We start from the raw sequence: 24,410 nt of genomic DNA on the forward strand, positions 1-24,410 counted from the left end.
AATAGCAACGCAAAAGAGCTAGGAAAAACTTGTGAACTGTTACTTTAGTCTAAAGGTATCATTTAGTATAGACTTTGAATGAATGTTAGTTGTACAGGAACATCTGTATAGTTCAAGTGAAAAGTTGTGGATTGTCAAAACATCTTCGTGAATATGCTAGCGCCGTTTTCTTCAATAAGAACGCCACCTAGGCCCACCATCCACGTCCAGAACACTATTATGATAATTTCGATTAACAGCCATTAACAGAGCCTACTAGCGGCTTGATTGGAGGTGATCTCGCGTAAATGTTTCTCCGATAATCAGTGCTTTCATCATGAACGCACAGGAAATCTGCTATATCCACAACTATTAACACTAGGAACTAAGATATGCTTAGTATGCAAGATATAGTTTATCATAAAAGTTTGATGATCCTTCAAAATAGACATGAGAGGAGATTTTCAAACTACTAGCTACAGGTGATCCAATTTAGGATACTGATTTCCAAAAGGGCCCACTGGCAATGGTCATACACTTGGATATCAAACATTCCCGGTGCTTGCAAGCCGTAAGGCCCTCGCCTTTTCCCCCCAGGCTTATAGTAGCAAGTACTATCTCACATTAAATCAATTGACTGAAAACTATATATATCCAGCAATTGCTCAAGAGATGCGTCAGGATATTTGACAGTTGCTAATGGGTAAACTGAACGGAATATGAGGCTGACTGAGTAACCAGCGGGACTTAACGATGAGATAAGCCATTAGCTATCCTGTTTTTCTACCTCCAAGCCTTCCCCTTCCAATGCAACAGAGCCATTGAAATGGCACTAACAGCTACGATCAAGGCAATCGCAATCCCCGTACTCCCTAGATACCCAACATTCTCCAACATTTGCGGAAACCTGGACTACTGTCAGTATACCCACACCTCCCAAAACACAGAAGACTTACCAGAAGGGTCCTATGAATCCCCACGTCTGTCGCACCAACGTGATAAAAACACCAACGCTTGCTGCTTCTGATCGATAACAATCCACGGCATACGTGAAGCTGACGGTAGTGACGATTTGGTTTCCAATAGACCCAATGGTGACCCCAACCAACGGAGTGATATTCCACTTCGATGAAGCATGATCTAGCTGGACAAGGAAGATAACAATGCCAACTATCGTCAGAACAATACCCGGATAGCTTATCCAGAGTCTGAATTCCGGTGCAACGGCCCGCTGCGTTTTCTTCCGCCCGTACAGCATCCAACGGTCGGATAAGAATCCTCCGACCTGATCGCCAAGCAGAGAACCGATAATCATCGCAATAAACTGCAGGCCCACCTGCTCCGAGTCAAGTCCGAACATCTCGGGGAAGAGTTGCGGCATCTCAATTGATGGGAGGATACCACCGAGGAGGAATATCATCGCATAAGCGGCGGCTGGAATCATTACACAGGGCCGTGTTGCCATGCGGATGGGGCGTAAAAAGTCCCATATTTCCAAGGGCGTCGGATCAATACGCTTCACATCAAGGAATCGTTGGCGAAGGGTTGGATTACTGACGTGACGAGCAGGGCTACCACGGATGTAGAGAGTTTCTTGGCCGAAGTTCAGGTATGTGACGAATTGAACGCCGTTGGTCTGGTATGGTTAGCATCCCTCTTTAATCTTGATGACGCTCATACTCACGATAGCCAATATCCAGTAGATCCACCGGTATCCCACACGACTAGTAACGAACCCAAAAAGCAGAGGTGCAAGCGGCACACCCAAAGTTACCATGACGGCCCACACGCCCATACATCTTGCGCGGTCTTTCTTGAAAAAAGTCTCGGCGACGACAGCACTACCAATAGCAGCGGCAGGACTTATAAAAAAGGCAACAAGGGCCCGGCAAAATCCCATAGTCGCATATGACGGACTTTTGGCGCAGCCCACATTAGCAACCAGACTGCAGAGCAGCGAAAGCAGGAATATGGGACGTCGACCATAGCGGTTGGACAATGGCATCCAGAAAAGAGGCGCACCCCCGAGAATGGCAATGACTAGGGAAGTCAAGTAGCTTGCTCTTTGTACGCTGACACCAAGGTCCTCTGCTATCTCAACGAAGGCGGATTGGATTGAAGACGCCGAAAAAGTTGCCATCATAGCGTGGAACGCAACTAGAGCTAAGTTGATGACTTTCTACACCGAAGGCCCTGTCAATAACAATTTCTGGAATTTGTCTTGGCATAAGGGAGAACTTACCTTCCATGTCGGCCAATTATAGGGATCAGCGTCAGTCATGTCCGGGATAGGATCCAGTTCTACCGTTCCATATCTCTGAATCAAATATTGGCGATGATCTTCCGTCAAAGCATCTGAGCCACCAGGAGACGCATTGAATGCCTCTAAATCAGGGTCATTGCTTCTTTTGACGGCGAGGTTCTCATCACCATCATCATTCTCAACATGCTGAACGCCGGGCTTTTCCATCTTGCTATGCCGTTTTAATGGATCAGTTGAGGAATACACCCGAGTTAAGGACATTATGACCCCCTGTCTGAGCCCCAAACCCGTCACTTAATATAGAAAAGGGCCTAAATATTTAGCCGACCTGTACCCCGGATCTTCACACCCGCCAAGCTAATTTCCCCGCAGCGAACTGCCGACCCCCCGGACCCTACGGCAAGCTCACGTCTGATTTGCCATGATACTGGGTAGCTATGCGTGGTACTAACTGTCTTAGCAGGTATCAGACCGCGGTTCTTATTGCGCCAATGCGCTAGGCCATCCGCGCTCGTATTCCTCGGAAATTCCGACGTACGGTTGCCCATCCTCACCCGATGAAGACTTAACACATAGTACTCTTAGAGAGTAATTACGAAAGTATTCGGTTGGAGTCTAGCAGAACGCCACAGTGAATTGCAATTGTGCTCGACACGTGTCCCGGCAAGTAAGTCCGTCTACAGCCTCTGCGGGACATTGTTTATTGGTCGTGAGGAATTATGGGCCCGGGGATTTCACAATCATGCTCTTGCTAAACTTTCTCATGCACCCCACCCGCACATGCGCTCTGACCATCAAGGGCTCCTTTAGATCGCTAATTCCAACACTAATCAACTCCGGAATGTCCCCGCTAGATTGGCGCTTCTCCTGAACCTGCTTGTCAGCAAGTTCAAAAGCAAACTCCCTCAACAATGTGCTCATCAGTTTATAAATATTCGTCATCGCAATAGTCTTCCCAATGCATTGACGTCCACCAAGGCCAAAATGCATTAGCAGCCGTACCTTGGCAGCAATCTCAGGGTTCTCCCATCGGAAAGGATTGAAGATGTTGTGATCGTCACCCCAGACGTCAGGATTGTGATGGAATGCATGGTTGCAGACAGCGATTGATGTCTGCGATTATTGCATACTCATTAGCATTGTAGACTACTTCGTAGTCATAGTCTTATAAAGTGGCTTACCCCTTGTGGTATATGCTGTCCTTCTATTACAACACCCGTTGAATTCATCACTCTCCGAGCTAGAGGCATCGTGAAGACCGGCGTAATCCGGAAATTCTCCCTTATGCAGTTGCGCAAGAACGGTAGGGCGGCCTCTGCAGCGGATACAGAATAGGCTGTCTTTCCGTGTGTAAGAGGAGGCAGATTGGCCTCGATCTCCTTTACGCACTCCTCCATATACTGGGGGTTATGAAGCAGATGGTAAAACAACAGAGTTGTCGTGGCACTTGTAGTATGTGTCCCCGCAATACTGTAGGTTCATTTAGCATCTGGTGGCCGACACATCATAAGAACTAGGAAGAAGAACGAAAGAGAGACGTACATTAACCCAAAAGCCTCAGTCTCAAGATCCGTCTGTGTAAGATGCTCACCAGTATCAGGATGCTTAGCCAAAATCAGATTTGTTAGGACGTCCTTCCTATCGTCGCTTTTGGACATCCTATCTCCACCAAAATCCGCCAACCTACGTTGAACACACACTGACGCGAGATCCGCACAAGCTTTGCGGCCAGCAAAGAGCTGTTGAAGGGGCTTGTATGGAACAAGTGGAAGATATTTCTTCAGTGTTGCTGTCATAGCAGGCCAGGCACCAGTGACAGCGGCAAGCAGACTATGTTCGATGACTGGCGGGACTCGTGTCTCATCATCCGTCTCCTGGACCCCGAATGATTGACTAAAGGCCAGCTCACCAAGGACGTCGATCACGTAATAATGCAGGGCCTTTTTCAGGTCGAACGTCTTATTTTGAGCACTATGCTCTCTGATCTTGTCTCTCAAGATTTGAATATTAATGTCCAAGTATTGTTCCATCTCTTTCACATAGCTCATCGAGAACCCGTGAGACATGTGGCGTCTGCGGATGGAGTGTTGCTAATCACATTTAGAGATCTCTTCCGGCAGTTGTTAACATAGAACATGAACCAGACTTACTTCTTCATTTCGCATACCGAATACATTCGGATGAGCTGCGCCGTATGCATCATAGAATTCCGTCTTTGGCATTCCTCTTCCACCTTTCTGATAAATTGCTTGGATAGCCCCTTCGTTGGTTATGCTGAGTTTGTCTGGTCCGTACCGGACAATTGGTCCATACTTGGCATGGAGCTCTGTTAAGTTGTATGGTTGCTTGAGGGTCAGAAATTGGTAAACCTGCCAGAGGTCGGTCAGGCATGCTAGGAATGGACCGGGGTATTTGGCAAGGGGGTGTAGGTATCGTTGGTAAATAGAGTAAATAGTGAGAGTGAGTGCCATGAAGACACCAGCGCTGGTCATGGGAGTAGACGTAAGGATGTGTATGAGGATGGTCATTTTCAAGCTGTGTGGTTTGTATTTCAAATTAAATGTAAAGAAGTAGTCGCGATGGTCAATGGTATACACCATGGTTTCATTCTGCTGGCTTTATATATTTTTGTCTACTCAACATGGAAACAATGTCAATCATCATTAGCTTCTATAACCGAGGCCAGCTATCCGAATGGCTTTCTCTAATTGCAAAATTGAGCCATAATACGAATCATCGTGATACTCTTTCATGTCTTACACCCCAATGGGGGATACCTTCGGCAAAGTTCGGGAAGCGCGAAGCCGATTGGTCCAGAGGAGGTGAACGAGAGTGGGTGGGGAATTTCCCCGCATTATACAGGACACTAAACTATCGTTGAGATGAGAATGCTTTGCTTCGATCCTTCACTAATCTGAATGGCATCATCCGGGAAAACTGTTACCATGTCAGGTCGCCCACATCGCAGAAGACGAACTGAGATTGCATGTTCGGAATGCCGATACAGGAAGTTAAAGGTATCTACTCGTGCATCCCCCGTGAGAAAGCCAAATCCGGATATGGAAGACTGACATTGGTAGTGTGAGGGAACAAGGCCGGTGTGTGCACGATGTCAGCATAGGAGGAGAAAATGCAACTATCAGCAGCCTACAAGGTCTGGTACTCGACATCCAAAGGTTAAGAGGTCAAGCTGCGTGAGATCCTGGAGAAAAGAAAGATGCTAATCTTCGTTAGATAGAGACCAGCAGGGCTTAGCTCACCGGATTGAGATACTGGAGGATAAATTCGGTCATAGAACCGGATCGCAAATACATTCACCAGGTTCATCAGTTGGGAAAACAGTGAGCGAAGATACGAGTGTTGATGAGCTTGCCACACACGCATTCTCTGAGACATCTCTTGGCCATGTCTACTTTGGTAGGTAGCCTTCTAACATAAACACCAGACAATCTGATTGTCTGAGGTAGGGTCTAGTTCGAACTACGCCATGTTTAGACTCATCTCGAACGCATTCGCAGAAAGCGCTCTCCTACACCTGACGCTAAGCAGTCATGCATCTACCGCTATTCAAAGCTGCAGCATAACAGAAGGAAAGAGGAATTCAACTAGAAAGGAACCACCATTAGTAAAGCAATTCTCCATACCTCTGGAAGATATACACGCCCTTCCGTCTAGAGATGAGGTACTGTACCTTGTTAGTCGCTTTTCCACAACAATCGGTGTCATCCTTCCATATGTCAACTATGAATCCTTGTTAAATACCTATGAGAAAGCTCTTCTTGAAAGGCATCCAAGGTTCCAAAGGGGCTTTTTGGCTCTTCTGAATGTGATTTGGGCACATGCATCTGCGTCCCTGCAGCTTCCGGAGGCAGAGGTATTCTACAGTCATTGCGCAGGCCTTCTCGACCAGCGAACATTGGAGAGACCAACTTTTGAACTAGGTGAGCTATTCATGCTTTTCCAATGCTTTACCTGAGTTGACAGTAATGCAGTCCAGACATCACTGCTAAAGTCTTTCTACGAGCAGAATCATCAAAGGTCTACATCGAGTTATACGACCCATACAAACTGTGTCAGAGCGGCATTGCAGATGGGCTTTCATTGTGCCTCTGTTCGGGATGCTCATGGACATACACCTGACAGTCTGCATCGAAAATTGTGGTTGGGAATTGTGTATAACGATAGGTAGGTTGATGCAAAATTTATTTTCAGCTTTGTTCGCACCCACACTTGTGACTACCATATTCAGCCAAATGGCAGATCTGACTTTAGTAGAACTATGGGGTTAACCCAAGGGAGACCGTATCTTATACCTTACTCCATTGAAAAGACCTGCGAACTGAAACAGCCCGCAATACCAGGGGATATAAGTTCCCTTTATCTGTTTCAGATGATGTCAGTTAACCCCAAAGGATTTGAAACTACACATGCTTACTTCGTAAAGATCCTCTAACACACTCCTGGACGGCATCATCGAAACACTGTACGATCAAAATTTGGACTCGGGCCAGTCTCTCAATATACAGACCGCCATTAACAAGCGTGATAATCTACAATTCCACCTCGAACAATGGGCCGACAGTCATCCTGAGTGCATTTCCCTGCTCCCGAGTGAAGAATTACTGAAAAAATCAGCGAGCCCAGATGCTCGCTGGGCCGTACGAGTACTCCTATGCTTACAATACCATAGGCTGGAATTGACCATGAACTTCCCATTACTACTGAATTTCTTAGAGCCCGACTCAACGAAATCGCTTGGAGACCGTACTCGGCAAATTTTTCAGCGCAGTTGCTCCCAAATCCTCCAAGAAGACTGGCTCGCAATACAAGAAGTGCAGCGTCTGATATCACACATTTCCACACTCCAGGGGGTTATAGACATGTACGCATCATGGTATACATGCAACTATACAAGTTTGTCTTTTCCCAATAAAACCCCACTTCATATACCAACGTGCTAAAATATCTCTAGTATTCACAGCCATCCTTCACTGCCTAGCAATATTCCTCGTCCGCCAGCAATACCCCTTAGATTCGGAGCCGACGCCAACCCAGATCCGCCAGGAAATAGAAGCCTGCCTCCGCACCATGAGAAATATCAGTAGAGGAAGCATCGTGAATCAGAAGGCGGATTACTGTATTCAAAGGTTACTTGTAGTGTTCGACGCCCTTGGTATGTTAACTCTCCCTTGAAACACCTTATACAGACTATTGCGTACTAAACATACCTGTAGTCAACGAGCCTCAAGAGCATGCACGTAATCCGTTAGACACATTGACCACCGATTTCATTTTCCAGCATATCAAGCTCCCAACAGAGGAATTTTTCAATCAATGTAGTCGGCACGAAGGGTCAGAGCAAGCTCAGTTGTTTTTGGATATCTTTTCGAGCATTCCGCTTTGTGAATGAGTTACACATAGTTCTAGTTCGGTATGGGACTTTTTTTTGTCGTACCAAAAGTTGATAAGGACTGGAACCTGAATTAATGACTGTAGGTAGCGGGAGAATGTCAGGGGATCACAGGGGTTGTGTTAAGAGTCTACACGACTGGCAGTGGCTGCACTAACGTATAAAGTACTATCACTGGGCGCTCTGCGCCCCTCTAGGCATGGTGGAATTCATCGAGTCTTGACAGAGAATTTTTCGAGTATAGGGAGCAATTGTCGTGGGAACCCGGACCAACAGCTAGCAGCCTCTTACCATGATCGTAGGGGAAAAGGGGACGTGGTAATATCATATATTAAGACCTATATATCTAATGCTAAAAGTTCGGGTGAATGCTAAAGTAAAAGGTGAGACCATGCATGGATAGAGACCCACAGCGGTATGAGAAAGGAAAGGAAAATAAACAATCCGAATATATATTGAAACATACAAGCTGGGTGCGTTCATGATCGTGGGCCCTTAGAAGACTCATCGGCGTCCGCGTTCACGATCTTGGCGACCCTCAGACACGTTTCACATTTGTTCATGCTTCGAGCCACAGCTACCTTGCGCTCGAAGATTGTAGCTCGCTGGTCAGAAAGTACGAGCTTGTTTTTCAATTCATAAATCTCCTTTCTATACTTCTGCTCACGTTGTTCAAGGGATTTGATGGTCTGGGTATGTCTCCTACTCTCCTCTTGTGCGGACTCCAGCTTGGCGGTCTTATCTGAATTGATCCTTTTGAGATCTTCAATCTGACATTGCAGCGCGGCGATAACTTTCTCCTGATCATTGTTTTTGAAAAATGTAGTTTCGAACCTCCATATGAGGTTTTTGAGATATTGCACGTCCGATGGGAGGGAAGGCCTAGTAGGCTCAGTCGCCTCTTTTGTACTTCTCTGGTGGCCTTGTTGACTTTCTCCACTTCTTGAACTTGGTGTCATGCTTGTTCGTCCAGGCATGGGGCCTGCAGGAGGGGTTTTATTGCTAGACACGCCCGACTGGAATGTGTCAGTAAGTTTAACGACGCAAGACTTGTGAGCATGTGTATCTTACACTTCCGTTAGGGCGAGAGTCAGGCATATCAGTATCTCCTTGGGCGTCAGATCTGCCTACCCCTGCATCTTCTTCGCCGTTTTGGTGGCTTTCAGGAGCATTGTTCGTATCATCGATGACGATTGTCTCGATTCCATCTAGACATTCTCTTTCACACGGTATACTGGGCCCCTGAAGTGTCTCTTCGTCGGAGTCCTGTTCATAGTCCGAAGACGTATCCTCGTCTGTCAAATTGTTTTGATCCGTTTCTTCCACTTGGTCCTGTCCCGACGAAAGGACCGCAGCTGTTCGGGTCTGCTTCTCTGGACGATTCCCAGGCGCCATTTCGTCGGGCAGTGAACGCTTATTGCTTCTAGTTCGTAGCGTTACAATGCGGGCTGGAGGAGGATCCCGAGGGGTATCAGGGTTTGACTTTGAAATCAGTACGACAGCTATCAATATAGAGGTGGATTAAGCCAAACTTACAATGTTGGCTTCGCGTCTTCTCTGTATACTCATAATCTGTTATGGGGTCAGATAGGTCCTGGCAGTGGGAGCAAATGGGACATACGGAATAGGCCTTCTCTAGGGCGTTTTGGCTTCTATGGGGGAAGAACTGCTGCGTAGAGTAAGTATATCACTGTGGGTAGAGGGCCTGGATAATAAATAAAGGGGAAGGAACAATCTATGCCCACCTTGCGAAATTCCTTCCAGGGCATGTGACTGTACATTGTTCGCTGATCCCAGAAGCGCTGTTTCTCTTCATCATTCCAGGTACCGCCGGTCTTCATGCGTGCTCTGGGCTTTCTAGGTTTGCGCGAGAAGGTCAGCATGAGGATTATGGCAACAGAAAATGAAGGAAATTGCTTGAAGATAAGTAAACGAGGCAAGAAATAATTGTAAAGCTGAATTGAAGGCAAGAAAAGAAGGTATTACAATGAAGATGTCTCAGAACTTCCAAGGCAAGTGGGGTGAAATAAGGCTTTCGGCGAGGCTGAATCAAGCGCCACGACAGGCAGAACTGAAGTTGAGCTCAGTTTGAAAAACCAGGAACCAGGATCCCTGTTGTGTTGAGGTGGAAATTCGCAATCAGAGATACCTTTCGATAGATAGAATACGCGGTAGCAAGCTCCCTCACCGCGCGGTTCACTCTCCGTCGGTGAATACCCCTAGTAAATCTCACTCCCACCTCCAGTTAGAAATACTACAAGTTGAATATTATAACCCTGATTGGTCCAGACAGAGATGTCGTATCTGCCTTTCACCGACTCTTTCCAACGGACACTTTCTCTGAGATAGCGCAATGAAAAAGCACGCTAAGGAAGCAATGCGGCGCAGCGAAGGTGCATTAGGAGCAGCGGCCGTTGGCTTTCCACCCCTGCGCAAGCCAAAATGACAGTTCTGGCGACTTGCATAAGCGCTGCGATTAGACCTCATTCATGCATTGGACGGTTTCAGAGGATGAGATAACACCTCCAGGAGCACTCAGCCTTGCAGGCGCAGGATTGTTGTTGCAGCCTTGTAAATGAAGCTGAAAACTGCTGAAGCTTGAACTGGTCCTCGAATGGAAGTTCCCACGCGCACGCTCGCAGATAACAGATTTCTGGTTTCTCAACTGCTGTGTTAAGGGTAGGATTCAAAAATACAAGACCGTGAACCAAATTTGAATGGGGTTCTCGCACGATTTCCAGATCTACTACAATTCCTATAGGCTGTTCACCGCCGGCTGAATTCAGGTATTCTTGGAGGCTTATCTGGGTTCTGCTTCTTGAATTTCCTGTATTATGCTATCATTCGACCTTTTAAACCCAGTTTCCCACCCAAGAAAAACCAGGCTGCTCTCTATATTATTTCTGGCGTGCCCGTTCGCCCAGCAATATTCTATACAATAGAACGAATGTTACACAGAATTGATAACTCAACCCAGGGCGCTGTCTATTTCAAGCAGGAAATGTTGTAGTATACATCAAAATAGCCTCACGGAACATAATAGAACAGCAGAGCACCTCATTGAGCAAACGTTCCAATTGACACGGCTAGGTTCAGTGTGTGCTAACAACTTTGAAACTGCTATAGACTTCTCTGATAAGCAGAGCTGGCACATAGAAGCCGTGAAATAGTTGAATAACCATGCCGGACGGCCAAGGCAACAGCATTTGCACCATCAGTCTCGCATGCGTTTCGACCGGCTTCATAGCCCCAAAAGTCGGGACTAACTCGTAATGATCATATTAGTCTACTGAAAGGACGCCGCAGACTAGTCGCGGCTCTTCGTTATTGACTCTAGCCATAAGACTTATCTCTACGGCCCTGCTCAAATGTGCGCGACCTTCGATGCCTCGAATATCCATTGGAGAGCCCCCTCCTGGGCTCAGCTGCTTCAACACTTAATCCCCTAGATGATATCCGGTCTCAAGTGAATCGGGTGCCAGACTTGAATGTATGACGCTCGCTCCATGCTGAAGGAGAATTCTGACTGTGCTCTTTCTCCCATTCGCTGTAGCAAGTTGAAGGGGCGTAAACTGTTCGTAAGGGAGATTAACATCTGCGCCTTGCTGAATGAGACTTTCCACCATGTTATCTTTCCCGTTGACTGCAGCAACTTGAAGGGGCGTAAAGTAGTCTTTAGGAAAATCAATGTAGGAAGTACACTCGATTAGTAGTCTGACGACGGAGTCATGACCATATTTTGCAGCCTGAGCAAGTGCAGTCCAACGTTCATTATCCTGCAAATCGACGTCCGCACCATAGTGAATAAGCTGTTGCACCAATCTTTGTATCCCTTCTTGGCGGCCCAAGTAAGAATTGTACAATCATCCCGACCGATGCCCGTCTTTATTAACTAGAAGAGTGACCAACTCAGGATCGTCATCCTCAACTGCTGAAAGTAGCACGGATTCTATCTTGCATCGATCGCTTGCCAGGTCAATTTCTTAGCCTCGATGGCAAAAGACGTTTTATAAGCCGAAAGCCTGGTACATGCTTTGGAAGCAAGTCCTTGCCACGCACATTCCATTCCACAGACTTTGTTGTTCTTAGAAAGATGAAGGTGGAAATCAGAGAACGAAAGATACGTGATGCAAGGACGTCCACATATTTGGTTTCCTGAGCGGACGGACTCTGGGAATTGAAGTAAATGTGCATCGAAACTGCTGTCGAGATACCGGCAGATTGATGGGTGTAAACAGAGTGACCCTAGCGAAATTGACTGTGATAAAATTCGAGTAAGGAAGCGAGGAGAGTCCCACATAATAGGATTTTCTTTACTTCACTCGTCATATTTGATTTCGGTGAAGCGTTATATTGCGAGGGTTGAAGGAAAGCAGTCATGCATTTGTCAGAAACTAAGCAAAACACCCTATGGTGAGTGTTCAATGTAGTCGGGAAATACATCCACTGGTGTGCCACACGTCCGGTCCTTATCGATTTTGTACTTGAGTTATGTCGCGAGGTGCCTATGAGCTCTTTAATTGCTGCTCATGAGGGCAAGACGATGCCCAATATTCTCAAGCCGGCGCTATTTTAGGCCTCCAAGGGTACCATTCCGGTAGGTGGGAGAATCCTTCTAACAGCTAGAGCCTAGGTATTAGATAGCGCGAAGCTTAACAGCCGTAGCAATGTACATGGAGTGGGGATTGTTTCTATTAGTTAGTGGTACATATTCAGGTCCTCCACTATTTTGCGTCGGTCGATATCGTTTCTTGTAGCAACCGAATTTCTTCCAATAAAGCTTGCCCGCCATTTTTCAACAAAAGCTGAGCCACTGTAGCACCCAGCGCCTCAGCATCCTCATCCGTTCCCACTTCCGCTGTCGTCCGTTCGGATAGCAATGTTGTCCCATAGGGATGAATAATAATACCATCTAGTTGCAATCGAGCTGCCGAGGAAGCTGTCGGTGGCTGCTCAACAGTACATTGTACTGCAACCGGAGACGAGCAGCCACCCTGAAGAGTGCGCAGCAGTGAGCGCTCTGCCAAACAGATCCGTCTGGTAAGCAGGTCTTCGATTTTGCGCACCATGGTCTCTGTCTGGATATCCTGCTTGCGGATTTCAATGCCCAGGGCGCCCTGACCGACAGCATACGGGAATTCCGAGGGAGGCAAGCGCTTAGTGATGCGGTCTTCTAGATTAATGCGGACCATACCAGCCGTGGCCAGGATGATTGCTGAAAATGGACCTTCTGGGTCATCTAGCTTACGCAGTCGCGTTCCGCTGCCAGGCCAAGTCAGAAAAAAGTCAAGTATCAGGGACAGTAAGGGACAGTGTTCTTACAGATTGCCACGGCATTCCTCCACTTTCAAGTGTGGGTATCTGTATCGAAGTAGGGCTTTCCGTCTAGTGGAACTAGTGCCCACCACGGAGCCGGGGGGCAATTGACTCAGATCCGTATACTGCGACCGCAGCCCCTCCTTCATCACCAACGCATCGGTGGGATCCTCCCGATAAACAATAGCCCCCAGTGTGCAGTTCTCTGGTAGGCGCGTCGGCATATCTTTCAGGCAATGCACGAGGAGGTCCAGCTCTCCTGCGCACAGCTTGGTTTCCATCTCTTCGGTCCAAATGTTCTTTGCTGCATCAGATGGTCCTGCAAATTTCAAAAAAGGACTGCTCTTGTCAACATCACCGCGGACCACCACGGTTTGCCAGGGAAACTGGACACCGGGGTGAGCAAGGGTCAATTCCTTGGAAACGTGTTCTGCTTGTACTAATGCCAATTTGGAATTGCGGGTGCCCAGGCGCAGCTCCTGTACTGTGGCCGGTGTATTCTGTGACATCTCAAAGTTCGCGATAGTGACTGTGAAATTTGACTTGTGTGTAGTTTGTAGATGACAATTGGACTTCGTGAAGTTGAGGATTTCAGATTTCAGTTCGCCTGTAGTCAAATCAATCGATAAACTAATTAACTAGCCAAGATTAGGTGACTAAGAGATAAGCGCTTGTATGTTTTGAGACTAGTGATCCAGAGTGGAGGCCTGAGACGAACCGTCCTGTTATCGATCATTAACTCAAACCTTGCCAATGTGGAAATTTGCCAGTGGCAGATTATGGTATCCAGGTAGCATATCTGGTTTGGCAACCGTGCGATGTGTGAAATACCTGGGTTTTAGGGCATCACCCGGCAATGAATCTTCACCGAGACGCCGAATCTCTCTTCTCGAAGAATCATCTACAATGATAGAGCTGAACTTATCAATGATGTCGAGTAGCCAATAGATGAGCTTTCCAAGTAAAGATCATAGTTACCATGTCAATGTTGTCCAGAAGATTCGTCATTCGGGGATAGTTCCCTGTACCAGATCTGGTCGAGTGTATGCTGAGAAGTCATACTATCGCGGACGTAAGATATACATCTATCGGGACTGGACGAAAACAAGGAAGATAATACTTTCATGGGAACTTCCAGGCTGATTACTAAAGGAGGAATCACAATTGTGAGAGCCGTTCACCACCATATGGTTTTGTCCCCGCTTCCAACACTGGCAACACAATTTATTCATGGTCTGGCGCGCCACAAACCCTGAACTAGTCGAAGTAACTGTCTATACTTGGTAAACCAATGTCAGGGTGTCTGACTTGGGGGTCCTGACTAGGTCAATTCCAGCAAGCAGAAAAGGGTGTAGCCATAAGTCTTCTTGTCTAACCCAGATACTAACTATCTGTTCTCCACCTGATATGAGCACTCTTATGCTGACTGGATCCTCAGCAATGTACCCGTCTCCTCTTTTGGCTATCTGCTTGGGCTCTCAAGCCATATCGGAGATGGCTCCCAACGTTCAACTCCACTCTCGACGGCGATACAATGTTGAGACTGATACGCGAAATTGACGCATCGCAAAATTCAGAAGAGTGCGAGTTAGCGACCCAGCTTGTAGAAAGGACGATGACGCTACGGTCGGGAGCCCTCCCCCCAAATTACCATGAAAGACCTACAGAATGCTCAGCGAGCGCCCAACTTAACGCCGAACAGAGAACCATCAGTAACCCTCCTGACCCGCCCCCGCCGAGATACAAGGGGCCTGGCTGTTTCATGATATCTACTGGCGAACAGCTAATTGGTAGTATTTGCCCTACCTCAGGGACTTCTATAGTTTCATACATCCGGACGGTTTTCGAATCTCGAGCGTGGGTTATGACGCCCTGCCGGTGGGCGTGGGAGAATGGAGAGAAGAGGAGTAAGACACAATGCCGGAGATAGAGCGCAAGTCAAATGCAGTCTTGGATGGTGTGGCTTTCTTTGCAGCGGGAGTCGCCATCTTTCCGATGCCACAAATCACGGCAGCAGATGTAGTTAGGGGTAATAGTACTTGTGAAGTAGGATGTGGTAAAGACCATGGTTTCAAGCGTATAATAATCATATGCGCAGACAAGGTGTTGAACACAGGCTTCCATGATTCTGAGAGGCAGCGAACGGACTCGGTCCATTTTGGCCTTCTGTTCGGAGTAAAACACGTGTGGTCAATTCAATCAGCGCCACGACTGATGCCGGGAATTCTGATCATGGGAAAACAAGTTGTTGTGTCGTTAGTTCTACGGAGAGCTGAAGTAATCACCACTTTTCTGCTGCCCTCTCACTGCAAGCACTGCGGATGCATCAAACCCTACCGAGCCGTGCCCTGTAGCTTCAATTTTTGGGCGGGACACCCCTTGCATCCAGTGTTTGACATAGAGTATTACACCTCTTCTTCTTCATTCATCGCGGCGGAAATATATGTAAATTTTGACACTGCTAGTCACAATTATGGGACCCTTTGGTTTGGCTTTGACACGAGATATTTGTCACAGCGCTATGCAGGGTTAAGCATCGAAAAAAGAACACCACCCAATGCAAGCCGGGCTCTGAGGAATTTTCAGATGTTCAATAACCTGTCAAGAAGGATATAAAATCCTCGGCCCAAGAAATCAGTGCTAATCTGACGTATCCTCAGCAGGAGAGACGAATCCCAGCTGACAACATGGAAAATAGCGTAAGTCACGAGATGTTCTATACTTGCTCTCGTTTTACCCCTTAACAGACTTCTCAAACCTCCTCAATGAACTATATAAGAGAAGGTACTCCGTACTGATTCATTAGAAACACGGTGCAGCGGGAAAGACACGTGCATCCTCGGTTACTCTCAAAGTTGGGACTTCGTTTCGAAGTTTTGTGCAGATCCCCCTCCGTTCTGATGAGTTGACAGTCCCTGAAGAGTATCCTCCGCCCGATGGATCATCAAATGTTAGAACAAATACCTGAGCAATACCAGTACCACTAGAGAGTTTTCTCTTTTGGTCTACTTGGTAAACGTCTCAACATCAAACAACCCATTTTTTGTCCCAACGTTCGTGCCGTTTCAGAATCGAACATTGCAAATACGCAAATACGACACGAAAGATTGCCCTTTTTTGAGGATTTATTGCAGCAGATGATACAAAGTCCGTTCAGCATGGACCCCCTGAGCCTCGCATATAAGATGGCCAAAAGACCTCGTTGTACCAGACATGGCCCATGACCCAAGCCGCAAAGCTATTCAAGTTCAAGATGATAGCAGCTGCTCTTCTTCTGGCCGCAGTGGCCCCTGTTCTGGCAGCCTCTAACACCGACGCTGTGTCCGTTTGCCAACACCTACACACGGCTTACCCCCAATACACCGTCTGGGACCCCACAGGCACCTACGGACTTGAGACATTTTGGAACCAGTCCTACTACAGCAATGCAGTCAAGGAGTACTGGAACGGTGTGAACGCTGACAACCGTCCAGCCTGCGCCTTCTTCCCGGCAACCGCGCAACAGGTCTCCGTTGCAGTTCAGCAGCTAAACAAGTATCCCACAGCACCCTTTGCCCTCAAAGGAGGTGGACACAACTTCAATGTGGGGTTTTCCAGTACTAATGGAGGCGTTCTTATCTCGTTTAATGAGAACATGTCCTCAACCACCCGCAACTCGGACGGCCAGAGTTTCGACATCGGCCCCGGAGCACGATGGGGCGATGTCTACGCCGTCACGCAGAAGACAAATCAAGTCGTGGTAGGTGGCCGATTGGCCAATATCGGCGTGGCAGGGCTCACAACTGGAGGAGGATTGTCATACTACTCAGCTCAATATGTACTACCTTACCCCCATCCCCCCATACCAACATCCCAGTACTAACCCAACCTCAGGGTCTAGCATGCGACAACGTCGTCAACTTCGAAGTAGTCCTAGGCAATGGCACCATAATCAACGCAAACAGTGATTCCAACCCAGATCTCTGGTGGGCCTTGCGCGGTGGCGGCAACCGCTTTGGCATCGTCACCAAGTTCACACTCAAGGCCCATCCACTCGGCGACAACGGACAAGTCTGGGGTGGCATTCGCTCCTATTCTGCCGACAAACGCGAGCAAATATTTGAAGCGCTCTCCAAGTTCACCAGTGAATACCCAGACGCCAAAGCCGCCATCATCCCGACCTTCGAAATTGGCCTGCCCGGAGCCCTGATCTCCAACCCCGCTATTTTCTTCTTCTACGACGGAGCCAAGCCCAGCGCCAACGCCTTTGCCGGACTGGAAGATATTGAACCTTTCACTGACTCTACTAATACCACAAGCTACACCAATATAACAAACGCGGCAGGCGGAGCCAAGATCTACGGCATCAATGCCGCCATTCACGTCAATACCTTCCCCAACATGCCGTCCCAGCAGATGACCCAGCTGCTTGAAACCCATTGGACTACGTATCAATCTATGATCAAGAATGATTCCTCCCGGAACTTGGACCTTCAGCTCGGTACCTTTACCCCGCAGCCGCTGTCGGTGCGTATTGCTCGTGCTTCTCAGAACGCAGGTGGTAATGCTCTCGGTTTGGACCCTGCCAACGGTGATCGTATCTGGGTCGAGAATGACTTGATCTGGCTCAACCCGGCTTGCAATGATGCTTGTCCTGGTTACTTGCACGAGGTTGGGGATACTGTGAAGGAGGCGTTCAATAACACGCTGTTGGGAACTAAGCCGACGAATTATCAGTCGGGTGATGTTGATTGGATCTCGTATGTCACCTTCTTTCCTTCGTGTTGTTTCTTTATATGTTTTGGGCAGCAGACTAATTTATTCTGATAGTTCGAATCCTCTGTTCATGAATGATGCCGCCAACTACCAGGATGTGTATGGCAGTTATGGACCTACGAATAAGGCGCGACTGGCAAGCATTGCGAAGGCATATGATCCAACTGGATTCATGTTCCGTCAGGGCGGATGGTCATTTTGAACTTGACGGTTCCTGGGACGGAGGAGTGCAAGGAATATACAGTTTGTTGGATGATTATTCTATCGTGCGTAGTTGACTGTTGAGGACGCACCTACCATATAGTATAGCGTCAGCTGGATAATGGGATATGATAATGCTTTCTTTTAAGTCTTACAGTGGAATTCGGCATACAAAGCTGACCTTATTGTTCAGCGACTGATAGTTCTATTGAAGTTTGGACTATACACCCCCAGTGTACGGCGATAAGCAGACTCTACATCTGATCAGATATCTTTTACGAGGCTGTCTTGAACATACCAGCAGTAACAAATGATACAATACAATAAAATCTAACCCATAACGCTACTAGAGTATAACCGACAAAACAAAAGCTCCCCTCCCCTAGGCCAACCTACTCCTTCTTCCCCAGACAAACCCACTACACTCATCAATCCGACTCAAAAGAACAAATCAAAGACAAAACAGACCGCCCGAGGTCCACATCCCGTATGAACCCCAGCTTAATCCTATTTTAAAGGCATACACCCTACTTGAAAAGCCTGCCCAGCAGACCTCCCGCAAGGTTACTCATAACTCCACCCGAAAGCGCACTATTCGCGAATGTCGAAGCCTGGCTGAAGCGATCGCACCGGGAGAACGCAACAGTGTTGGTGATGGTCAGAGCGAGAGCAATGGCTGTGCCCAGTTAGTATTCCACACTCCTTATACACCTGCTGAAAGGGGAGGTGTGAGGATAAACTCACCAACAAGACTCAACCAAATCACACTGCTCAAACGGATAATGGCCAGAATGGCAAGACCGATCCACAGCGCAGGCGTTACGTACAGACTCAGCCAGAAGAAGCGCTTGTCCGTGGCAGTGATAGTGCGGGTAGTGGGATCGGAGGACTCGAAGACCCAAGTGGAGTCGCCGGAGGAAGTGTTGACTTCGTTCCACCAGCGGAGACCGACCAGGCGACGACCGGCAATGTTTTTGAGGTAGTAGAAGTCGGCGGAGAGGATGAGGAGGGTGATGATGAAGACGAGGACACTGGTTGCGGTTGTTAGCTGGGTTGGTTGCTTGGATCTAGATTGTGCAGCTTTGGGAGGTTCCGGAATTGAAGAATGAAAGAGTTATGATCATGAATTTGAGTATGAAAGGAATTTACGCACAAGTTCTTGATGAAGAGCACGCCGAAGAGGTACATCAGTAGGGCGCTGATGCGAAAGCCCAGGAAGAACAGGAGGGTAATCGGGTGAGCACTGAGGCGCCAGTTCAGTTCGCCCTGCTGCGGCTGGAGCGGTTGCTGTTCCATGATGACAGAGAGCGTGCAGTATCAAGACGAAGCAGTTACTTCTGATAACAGTCCAATGCACATGAGATAGACGGCAGTCAAGCAGCCTCCTGGCGAGTCCAGATCATGCGAGGCGGGACTGCGTTGATGCTGCGTGTCTCCAGCCAGGGGGCGGTGGGGCACGGCAGAATGTGGAGCGGCAGACGGTTACTTGACACTCTTTTCATCTTATTTCTCCGACTCCCCATGTTTCATGCGCGATCGGCACACGGGTTCAGTTATATTGCCCGAGTTGAGCGCTTGCCAAGGGTGTAAACCCAATTATTCACTACAAAAGAATGGTGCAAGCGTCAATGGAACGAACTTAAATACGCGTGAGTCGCGACACACCTGCCGGATGAGGTCATCGGCCGGTTCCTGACTGGAGAAGCCTTTATGCGCAAACCGAGGATCTCTTAAAGTTGCGGGTCAATCCGCAACCGCTGCAGCTTCATCCGATATCTCCATTTCCTCAATCCACCGGAGACATTGCAGTTCAGTGCGATAGCCACTCACTATCATCTTCCCAATCCGTACTGAGCATTTTCCTCCAATCGACAATGGCAGCCAGAAATACCCTCCGTCGCGCCCTTCTCTACAGTACGTTTCTCCCCTCAGTTTTTCCCAACCCGCAGCTCTCCCCGCATTTCCAACCCTTCTCCCACTCCCCAACCTGCCCATCCGGCTATACCAGTTCACCCCTAACTAACCCGTCCAATCCCAGTCCCGGGCTCCTCCCAACGCTTCATCGACAAATCCCGCACTCTAACCGCCGACTGCGTGGCCTACGATCTCGAAGACAGCGTAACTCCGCACAAGAAAGCGGAAGCTCGGTCCCTGGTGCGGAGAGCGCTCGACGAGCCCGCACCGCAGGGAATCCGCGAACGAGCCGTGCGAATTAACTCCGTAGACAGCGGACTCGCCCTAGGCGATCTTACCGAAGTGGTACGCATCACCTTTTCCCAAAAATTTCCCTCTTCAATCCAATATACTAACATAAAATAGCTCAAATCCCCCAACCTCACCACAATCGTAATCCCCAAAGTCAACACCCCCTCGGACCTGACCTTCGTGAACGACGTCATCACACACACTCTCCCCCAACAGCAACAAACACAAGACCCCTCGACCCCCCGAACTCCCATTTCCCTCCTCGCTCTAGTCGAATCCGCCAAATCCCTCACAAACCTCACCCAAATCTGCGCTTCCACGCCCCTCCTTCAAGGCCTCATCTTCGCAGCTGAAGACTTCGCCCTCGACCTCAGCATTACTCGAACCCCATCACTCACTGAATTCCTTTTCGCAAGGTCGATGATTGCTACTGCTGCTCGCGCTGCGAACCTTCCCTCGACTATTGATTTGGTCTGCACGGCGTATAAATCTACCAAGGGGGACGGGTCTCCGCCTGCGGTGCTGGAGGAGGAATGTCGTGATGGGAGACGGCTGGGGTTCAATGGGAAGCAGTGTATTCATCCGTCGCAGGTCGAGACGGCACAGGCGATCTTTGGACCGGATCCGGAGGAAGTTAAGTGGGCTGTGAGGGTGTGTGTGGCGGATGAGAAGGCTGCCAGGGCCGGGCGGGGTGCGTGGACGCTGGATGGGAAGATGATTGATGTGCCGGTAGCGGAGAAGGCCAGGGCGGTGGTTAGGAAGGCTGAGGCGTGTGGGTTTGATGTTGGGGGTTTGAGAGAGGAGTGGGGCCACCAGGAGCCGGAGTGATGAAGATGAATACAGATGATGTGCGTGTCTTTGGGTGAGTGGAGTTATATATACAAGTAGTCAAGCCGGTTGACAAATGAGGAATAACTATATATGATGGTACTCGTTGGATGAGGGGAAGGTAGAACCGAAATGAGATCAAGAAAAAGTTTGAGTAGATAGTCTAATGATCACCTCTTACACTCCGTGGCATTGGCTTCCCTACAAGGATTCTTATAAACCCTAGTATTCTCCAAAGCGTGTACGAGTTTGAGCTGGAGTGCGGCGTTGACTTTGACGATCAGGAATCAAGAAATGGGTTCCCTTGAGGGTTTAAATTTTGCTGTGTATTATTGCTTTGACTCCAGGTCTTCGCGCTTCAACAGCTGGATCTTGCCCATGGTCAGGACGGGCTGGTCCGCATCCGCCTTGCCGTTGGCATCGTCTTCCAAGCTCTTGGCTAATGATTTATCGTAGCTGGTGGGGTCAATCCCCAGGATGCCTCCGACATATCCGCCCCGCTCGCCGGGGACACTGAACTCGCGAAACAGGTACTTCCATTCATTCAGCCATGCCTTGACGGCCTTGCCGATCTTGTCCTTGCCGTTCTTTGAATGATGGCCCGTGCCCGTGATGGCGTAGACTACTCGGCGGCCTTCGCGGGCATGTTTGAGAAGGATCTTCTCCAGGTATTCAATGGCCTCCTCGGGATGCAAGCCATGCAAATCAACATAGAGTTCCTCCGCTGCATCATCCAGACCAGCGTCTAAAAGATGTTTGTTGCGTTCTTCGTATAGTTGCCGTGCTGCTTCCCGATGACACTTGCGCATGGCTTCGTTTTCAGCCTGTCCCCGCAGAGACAGAGCTTTTGCGGCTCTTGCGTCATTGCGGTTCCACGCTTGAGCAGCACTATCCGGACAATCAGCTCCAAGCCTTTTGACTTTGAAAGAGTATCAACTTACCTCTGAAGAAATTTGTTCCGTACAGTACCATGGCGGATAGCCTCCGTCCGGTATTTGATATATTGTTGGTTCGCTCGGGAACCAGTTTCCAACCAGGGAATATTCTGCGGCGGTGGGATTGCCTGAGCGGCTGCGCTATGCTCACGGCCTTTAGCCCCATCCCGATTGTTTTTAGACGAAGTCTTCCCCTTCCCTGGTGCCGGAGATGGGGACATGCGAACCACGTCCGCTAAAGATGTAGGCATGTTTTCTCTGCTTGAAATATTGTCGCGATTTCCGCGCTTCCCATGATGCTTCTTGCCGGTGTTTTTGGCACTGACAGCAGCAAGGGTGGGGAATGCGTCTGGATCATCGACCGATGGGGCAGCCGGGTTCAGCTCACGATGCTGATGCCGACTCCCTGGTCGGGAATGGGGGCGGGACAGATTGGTCATGCTTCCATTCCGCTTGCCAACAGCAAACTGCATGGCCTGAGGCACGTATTTGCTGCCAGGGAACGCAGACAAATGGCCAGGATACTTGCCAAGATACTGGCCAGCCCATTGGTCTCCCATCCCGGCAGTAGACTGCAGAGGAGGAAAGGCATCTGAGGTACTTTCCATGTGAAATGACGTGCCAGGCGATCCTGTGCCGGGAGTACCGTCTGTCACACTGAGATTCGCAACGAGAGCTGAAGGGTCATGCGAAAATGGACAGCCGTCACCTGCCAAGCAGTTCCCCATAACCCAATACCTATACGAACGCGCTGCTATTTAGTGTCCTATTCTTACGAAAACAATACCTTGAGAGGCTCAGGAGTATACTCACTTGCAAAGGTGGTTGGTTAGATCATGACTGAAACGGCAATCGGCACGGAGACATTGGCCGGTAGACAGCCAGTACTTGCAGACCACTGGACTACGACTGTTGCTCGGAGGTGTAGCGATCTTGGGTGGCTCCATTGACATGGACTTTCCGACCACAACGTGGCCATCCTCCGCGTGCTGCAAGATGGGGTCACCATCACCGGGTTGCGATAGCGACGCGATCGTCGCGCCCAAGTCGTAGCTGTTGGCTTCCAGAGCCGCCTCAATTTCATCGTTCGATCGCTTGTCTCCCAAGACAGTGCGTAAGATATCATGCGGGCTCATATCGGGCACAAACTCGGGTGCCGTGGCGCTCAGCCCTCCTGTGATGCTCGGGGTCCCAATGGACGAGGTGACGCTATTCGCGTCGTCGGCAACCAGCCAGTCCACATTGCTATCGCTTCCCAAGTCACCGTAGAAATCGGACACTTGGCTCTGATCGGAGAATTCGTATGCGTTTAGGTTAGGGGAGTGAGGGATGGGTTGCGCAAGAGCTAGTCGAGGCGATGGGCGCGGAGAAGTAAAAGGCGATACGGTGGAGGACAGGGGTGGCCGGGATAAGCCGCCTCGGGAGCTCTGGAGCCAGGAGGTACTTCCGGGGCTCGTGCCTAGGTTCGAGTGAGGAGATAATGGGGTCGCAGAACGCGCCATCTGCCAAGGGGCAGGAGACGAGCGGCGAATCACCGTGTGACGGGGCGGCGGAGGGGAGGAGTCTGGTAAGGTGCGATTGCGATGGCGCCAGAGGATGTCGAGGACGGCATTTTCTAGAGACGGACCTGATAAGGAGGTCTTTTCGCGTACGAAATCCTCTATTTTCTCGACCTGCTCTTCTTCGTCCAGAGCTTGATCCTGGAGGATGCGAAGACAATCCTCGAGGAGGTCTTCTTGAATCATGCTGAATCGTCAGGGGTGTTGTGAACGAAGGAAGGCAGAAGTAGGAGGGCGACGGAGGATACACGGTGTGTGCAGGAAGATGTGGGGTAATCGGCGTTTGGAGATTGGGAACAGTAATCAAATCAGATCAAGGAGACAACAGAAGACAGGTCAGATTCGATGATCCACGTCCATGATTTGTTCCCAGGACAGCTGGAATTCATGAAGCGAATATAAAAGCTTGATGAAAAAAGAGGGATGTTAGCAAGGTTGACAGGCGACAGGGGACAAGCTGGAAGTCCACGGGTGATTACATCGCATCAGCCGTCGTGCAATGATCGATGATGACGGGGAGGGGGGAGAAGAGAGTGGATCCGAGAAAACGAAGGAAGGAAGGGCGAGAGAAGATAAGAAGAGGAGACGGGATGGAGAGATGGAAAAAGGAAGTCCAAAGAGGGAGGACGCGCAAGACACACAGAAGAGAGAAGAAGGAGAGAGAGAATAGAAGGAGGAGGAGGAGTGAGAGGGGTAAAGCCAGCAAGTAGAAAGAAAGAAGGGGTGAGAAGCAGGAAAGAGGGCAGCAAAGCAAGAAAGTCGGAGGGAGCGGAGGGATTTGGTATTGATTGATTGATGGTTTATGTCCCCCCTCAAACAATTACTACGGCGGTGTCTCCCGATAAATCTCTCTTCCAACCAACACACCTAAAGAGGTACTCTTGTTATTTTTATTTGTCGTCAATGTTTTTTTCTTTATTATTGACAGGCCATCAACCAAAGCTGAAGCTTCCGGGACG

General features: G+C 48.9%; 9 protein-coding genes across 9 annotated transcripts; 3 read left to right on the plus strand and 6 right to left on the minus strand.

The window, feature by feature from the left end:
* Window positions 1–931: 931 nt before the first annotated feature.
* On the minus strand, window positions 932–4,770 carry BO83DRAFT_462765 (benzoate 4-monooxygenase cytochrome P450; the record flags this gene model as incomplete). Its single annotated transcript, XM_025537300.1, has 7 exons — window positions 932–1,615; window positions 1,664–2,158; window positions 2,222–2,512; window positions 3,035–3,355; window positions 3,424–3,712; window positions 3,785–4,332; window positions 4,393–4,770. 7 exons carry the CDS (start codon window positions 4,768–4,770, stop codon window positions 932–934), a joined length of 3,006 nt encoding a protein of 1,001 aa, XP_025389766.1.
* A 417-nt stretch (window positions 4,771–5,187) lies between these two features.
* On the plus strand, window positions 5,188–7,652 carry BO83DRAFT_407204 (fungal specific transcription factor domain-containing protein; the record flags this gene model as incomplete). Its single annotated transcript, XM_025533938.1, has 9 exons — window positions 5,188–5,252; window positions 5,290–5,436; window positions 5,481–5,659; window positions 5,710–6,183; window positions 6,235–6,427; window positions 6,518–6,637; window positions 6,687–7,156; window positions 7,215–7,415; window positions 7,477–7,652. 9 exons carry the CDS (start codon window positions 5,188–5,190, stop codon window positions 7,650–7,652), a joined length of 2,025 nt encoding a protein of 674 aa, XP_025389767.1.
* Window positions 7,653–7,970: 318 nt separating this feature from the next.
* On the minus strand, window positions 7,971–9,618 carry BO83DRAFT_358105 (uncharacterized protein). Its single transcript, XM_025529285.1, has 5 exons — window positions 9,398–9,618; window positions 9,274–9,321; window positions 9,189–9,224; window positions 8,724–9,134; window positions 7,971–8,668 (listed from the first exon to the last, which is right to left on the minus strand). The coding sequence occupies exons 1-5, from the start codon at window positions 9,533–9,535 to the stop codon at window positions 8,132–8,134; spliced, it is 1,170 nt and encodes a 389-aa protein (XP_025389768.1). The 5' UTR covers window positions 9,536–9,618; the 3' UTR covers window positions 7,971–8,131.
* Window positions 9,619–11,481: 1,863 nt separating this feature from the next.
* Window positions 11,482–12,164, minus strand: BO83DRAFT_239428 (uncharacterized protein). The gene has a single exon (XM_025526954.1). It carries the CDS (start codon window positions 11,950–11,952, stop codon window positions 11,602–11,604), a length of 351 nt encoding a protein of 116 aa, XP_025389769.1. The 5' UTR covers window positions 11,953–12,164; the 3' UTR covers window positions 11,482–11,601.
* Window positions 12,126–13,569, minus strand: BO83DRAFT_335156 (porphobilinogen deaminase). Its single transcript, XM_025528395.1, has 2 exons — window positions 12,975–13,569; window positions 12,126–12,914 (listed from the first exon to the last, which is right to left on the minus strand). Exons 1-2 carry the CDS (start codon window positions 13,475–13,477, stop codon window positions 12,377–12,379), a joined length of 1,041 nt encoding a protein of 346 aa, XP_025389770.1. The 5' UTR covers window positions 13,478–13,569; the 3' UTR covers window positions 12,126–12,376.
* Window positions 13,570–16,221: 2,652 nt separating this feature from the next.
* Window positions 16,222–17,965, plus strand: BO83DRAFT_335157 (FAD-binding oxidoreductase; the record flags this gene model as incomplete). Its single annotated transcript, XM_025528396.1, has 3 exons — window positions 16,222–16,707; window positions 16,842–17,707; window positions 17,778–17,965. The coding sequence occupies 3 exons, from the start codon at window positions 16,222–16,224 to the stop codon at window positions 17,923–17,925; spliced, it is 1,500 nt and encodes a 499-aa protein (XP_025389771.1). The 3' UTR covers window positions 17,926–17,965.
* Window positions 17,966–18,224: 259 nt separating this feature from the next.
* Window positions 18,225–19,509, minus strand: BO83DRAFT_377252 (DUF846 domain-containing protein). Its single transcript, XM_025530938.1, has 3 exons — window positions 19,078–19,509; window positions 18,669–18,955; window positions 18,225–18,600 (listed from the first exon to the last, which is right to left on the minus strand). Exons 1-3 carry the CDS (start codon window positions 19,218–19,220, stop codon window positions 18,452–18,454), a joined length of 579 nt encoding a protein of 192 aa, XP_025389772.1. The 5' UTR covers window positions 19,221–19,509; the 3' UTR covers window positions 18,225–18,451.
* BO83DRAFT_436270 (HpcH/HpaI aldolase/citrate lyase family protein) lies at window positions 19,471–21,113 on the plus strand. The gene is made up of 3 exons (XM_025535942.1): window positions 19,471–19,838; window positions 19,963–20,183; window positions 20,244–21,113. The coding sequence occupies exons 1-3, from the start codon at window positions 19,799–19,801 to the stop codon at window positions 20,955–20,957; spliced, it is 975 nt and encodes a 324-aa protein (XP_025389773.1). The 5' UTR covers window positions 19,471–19,798; the 3' UTR covers window positions 20,958–21,113.
* Window positions 21,114–21,121: 8 nt separating this feature from the next.
* On the minus strand, window positions 21,122–23,941 carry BO83DRAFT_239481 (CCCH zinc finger and SMR domain protein). Its single transcript, XM_025526955.1, has 3 exons — window positions 22,706–23,941; window positions 21,899–22,630; window positions 21,122–21,845 (listed from the first exon to the last, which is right to left on the minus strand). Exons 1-3 carry the CDS (start codon window positions 23,635–23,637, stop codon window positions 21,287–21,289), a joined length of 2,223 nt encoding a protein of 740 aa, XP_025389774.1. The 5' UTR covers window positions 23,638–23,941; the 3' UTR covers window positions 21,122–21,286.
* Between the last annotated feature and the right edge of the window lie 469 nt (window positions 23,942–24,410).

The sequence above is a fragment of the Aspergillus eucalypticola genome (genome assembly GCF_003184535.1).
Source record: "Aspergillus eucalypticola CBS 122712 chromosome Unknown BO83scaffold_8, whole genome shotgun sequence".
Taxonomy (NCBI): Eukaryota; Fungi; Ascomycota; class Eurotiomycetes; order Eurotiales; family Aspergillaceae; genus Aspergillus; species Aspergillus eucalypticola.

What these genes read in the sequence shown, in the direction of transcription:
- BO83DRAFT_358105 (XM_025529285.1), bottom strand. Translation starts at nt 9,535, where the DNA reads ATGCTGACCTTCTCGCGCAAACCTAGAAAGCCCAGAGCACGCATGAAG. An exon ending in CCTGGAAGGAATTTCGCAAG is followed by an intron (nt 9,322 to 9,397) that starts GTGGGCATAGAT and finishes TACTCTACGCAG; the next exon opens with CAGTTCTTCCCCCATAGAAG. An exon ending in ACTCTCGCCCTAACGGAAGT is followed by an intron (nt 8,669 to 8,723) that starts GTAAGATACACA and finishes GACACATTCCAG; the next exon opens with TCGGGCGTGTCTAGCAATAA.
- BO83DRAFT_436270 (XM_025535942.1), top strand. Translation starts at nt 19,799, where the DNA reads ATGGCAGCCAGAAATACCCTCCGTCGCGCCCTTCTCTACA. An exon ending in CCGTCGCGCCCTTCTCTACA is followed by an intron (nt 19,839 to 19,962) that starts GTACGTTTCTCC and finishes GTCCAATCCCAG; the next exon opens with TCCCGGGCTCCTCCCAACGC. An exon ending in TAGGCGATCTTACCGAAGTG is followed by an intron (nt 20,184 to 20,243) that starts GTACGCATCACC and finishes AACATAAAATAG; the next exon opens with CTCAAATCCCCCAACCTCAC.
- BO83DRAFT_335156 (XM_025528395.1), bottom strand. Translation starts at nt 13,477, where the DNA reads ATGTCACAGAATACACCGGCCACAGTACAGGAGCTGCGCCTGGGCACC. An exon ending in GAGGAATGCCGTGGCAATCT is followed by an intron (nt 12,915 to 12,974) that starts GTAAGAACACTG and finishes TTGGCCTGGCAG; the next exon opens with CGGAACGCGACTGCGTAAGC.
- BO83DRAFT_239481 (XM_025526955.1), bottom strand. Translation starts at nt 23,637, where the DNA reads ATGATTCAAGAAGACCTCCTCGAGGATTGTCTTCGCATCCTCCAGGAT. An exon ending in CTAACCAACCACCTTTGCAA is followed by an intron (nt 22,631 to 22,705) that starts GTGAGTATACTC and finishes GCGTTCGTATAG; the next exon opens with GTATTGGGTTATGGGGAACT. An exon ending in CGGAACAAATTTCTTCAGAG is followed by an intron (nt 21,846 to 21,898) that starts GTAAGTTGATAC and finishes TTGTCCGGATAG; the next exon opens with TGCTGCTCAAGCGTGGAACC.
- BO83DRAFT_239428 (XM_025526954.1), bottom strand. Translation starts at nt 11,952, where the DNA reads ATGTGGGACTCTCCTCGCTTCCTTACTCGAATTTTATCACAGTCAATT.
- BO83DRAFT_377252 (XM_025530938.1), bottom strand. Translation starts at nt 19,220, where the DNA reads ATGGAACAGCAACCGCTCCAGCCGCAGCAGGGCGAACTGAACTGGCGC. An exon ending in GTGCTCTTCATCAAGAACTT is followed by an intron (nt 18,956 to 19,077) that starts GTGCGTAAATTC and finishes AACCGCAACCAG; the next exon opens with TGTCCTCGTCTTCATCATCA. An exon ending in GATTTGGTTGAGTCTTGTTG is followed by an intron (nt 18,601 to 18,668) that starts GTGAGTTTATCC and finishes AACTGGGCACAG; the next exon opens with CCATTGCTCTCGCTCTGACC.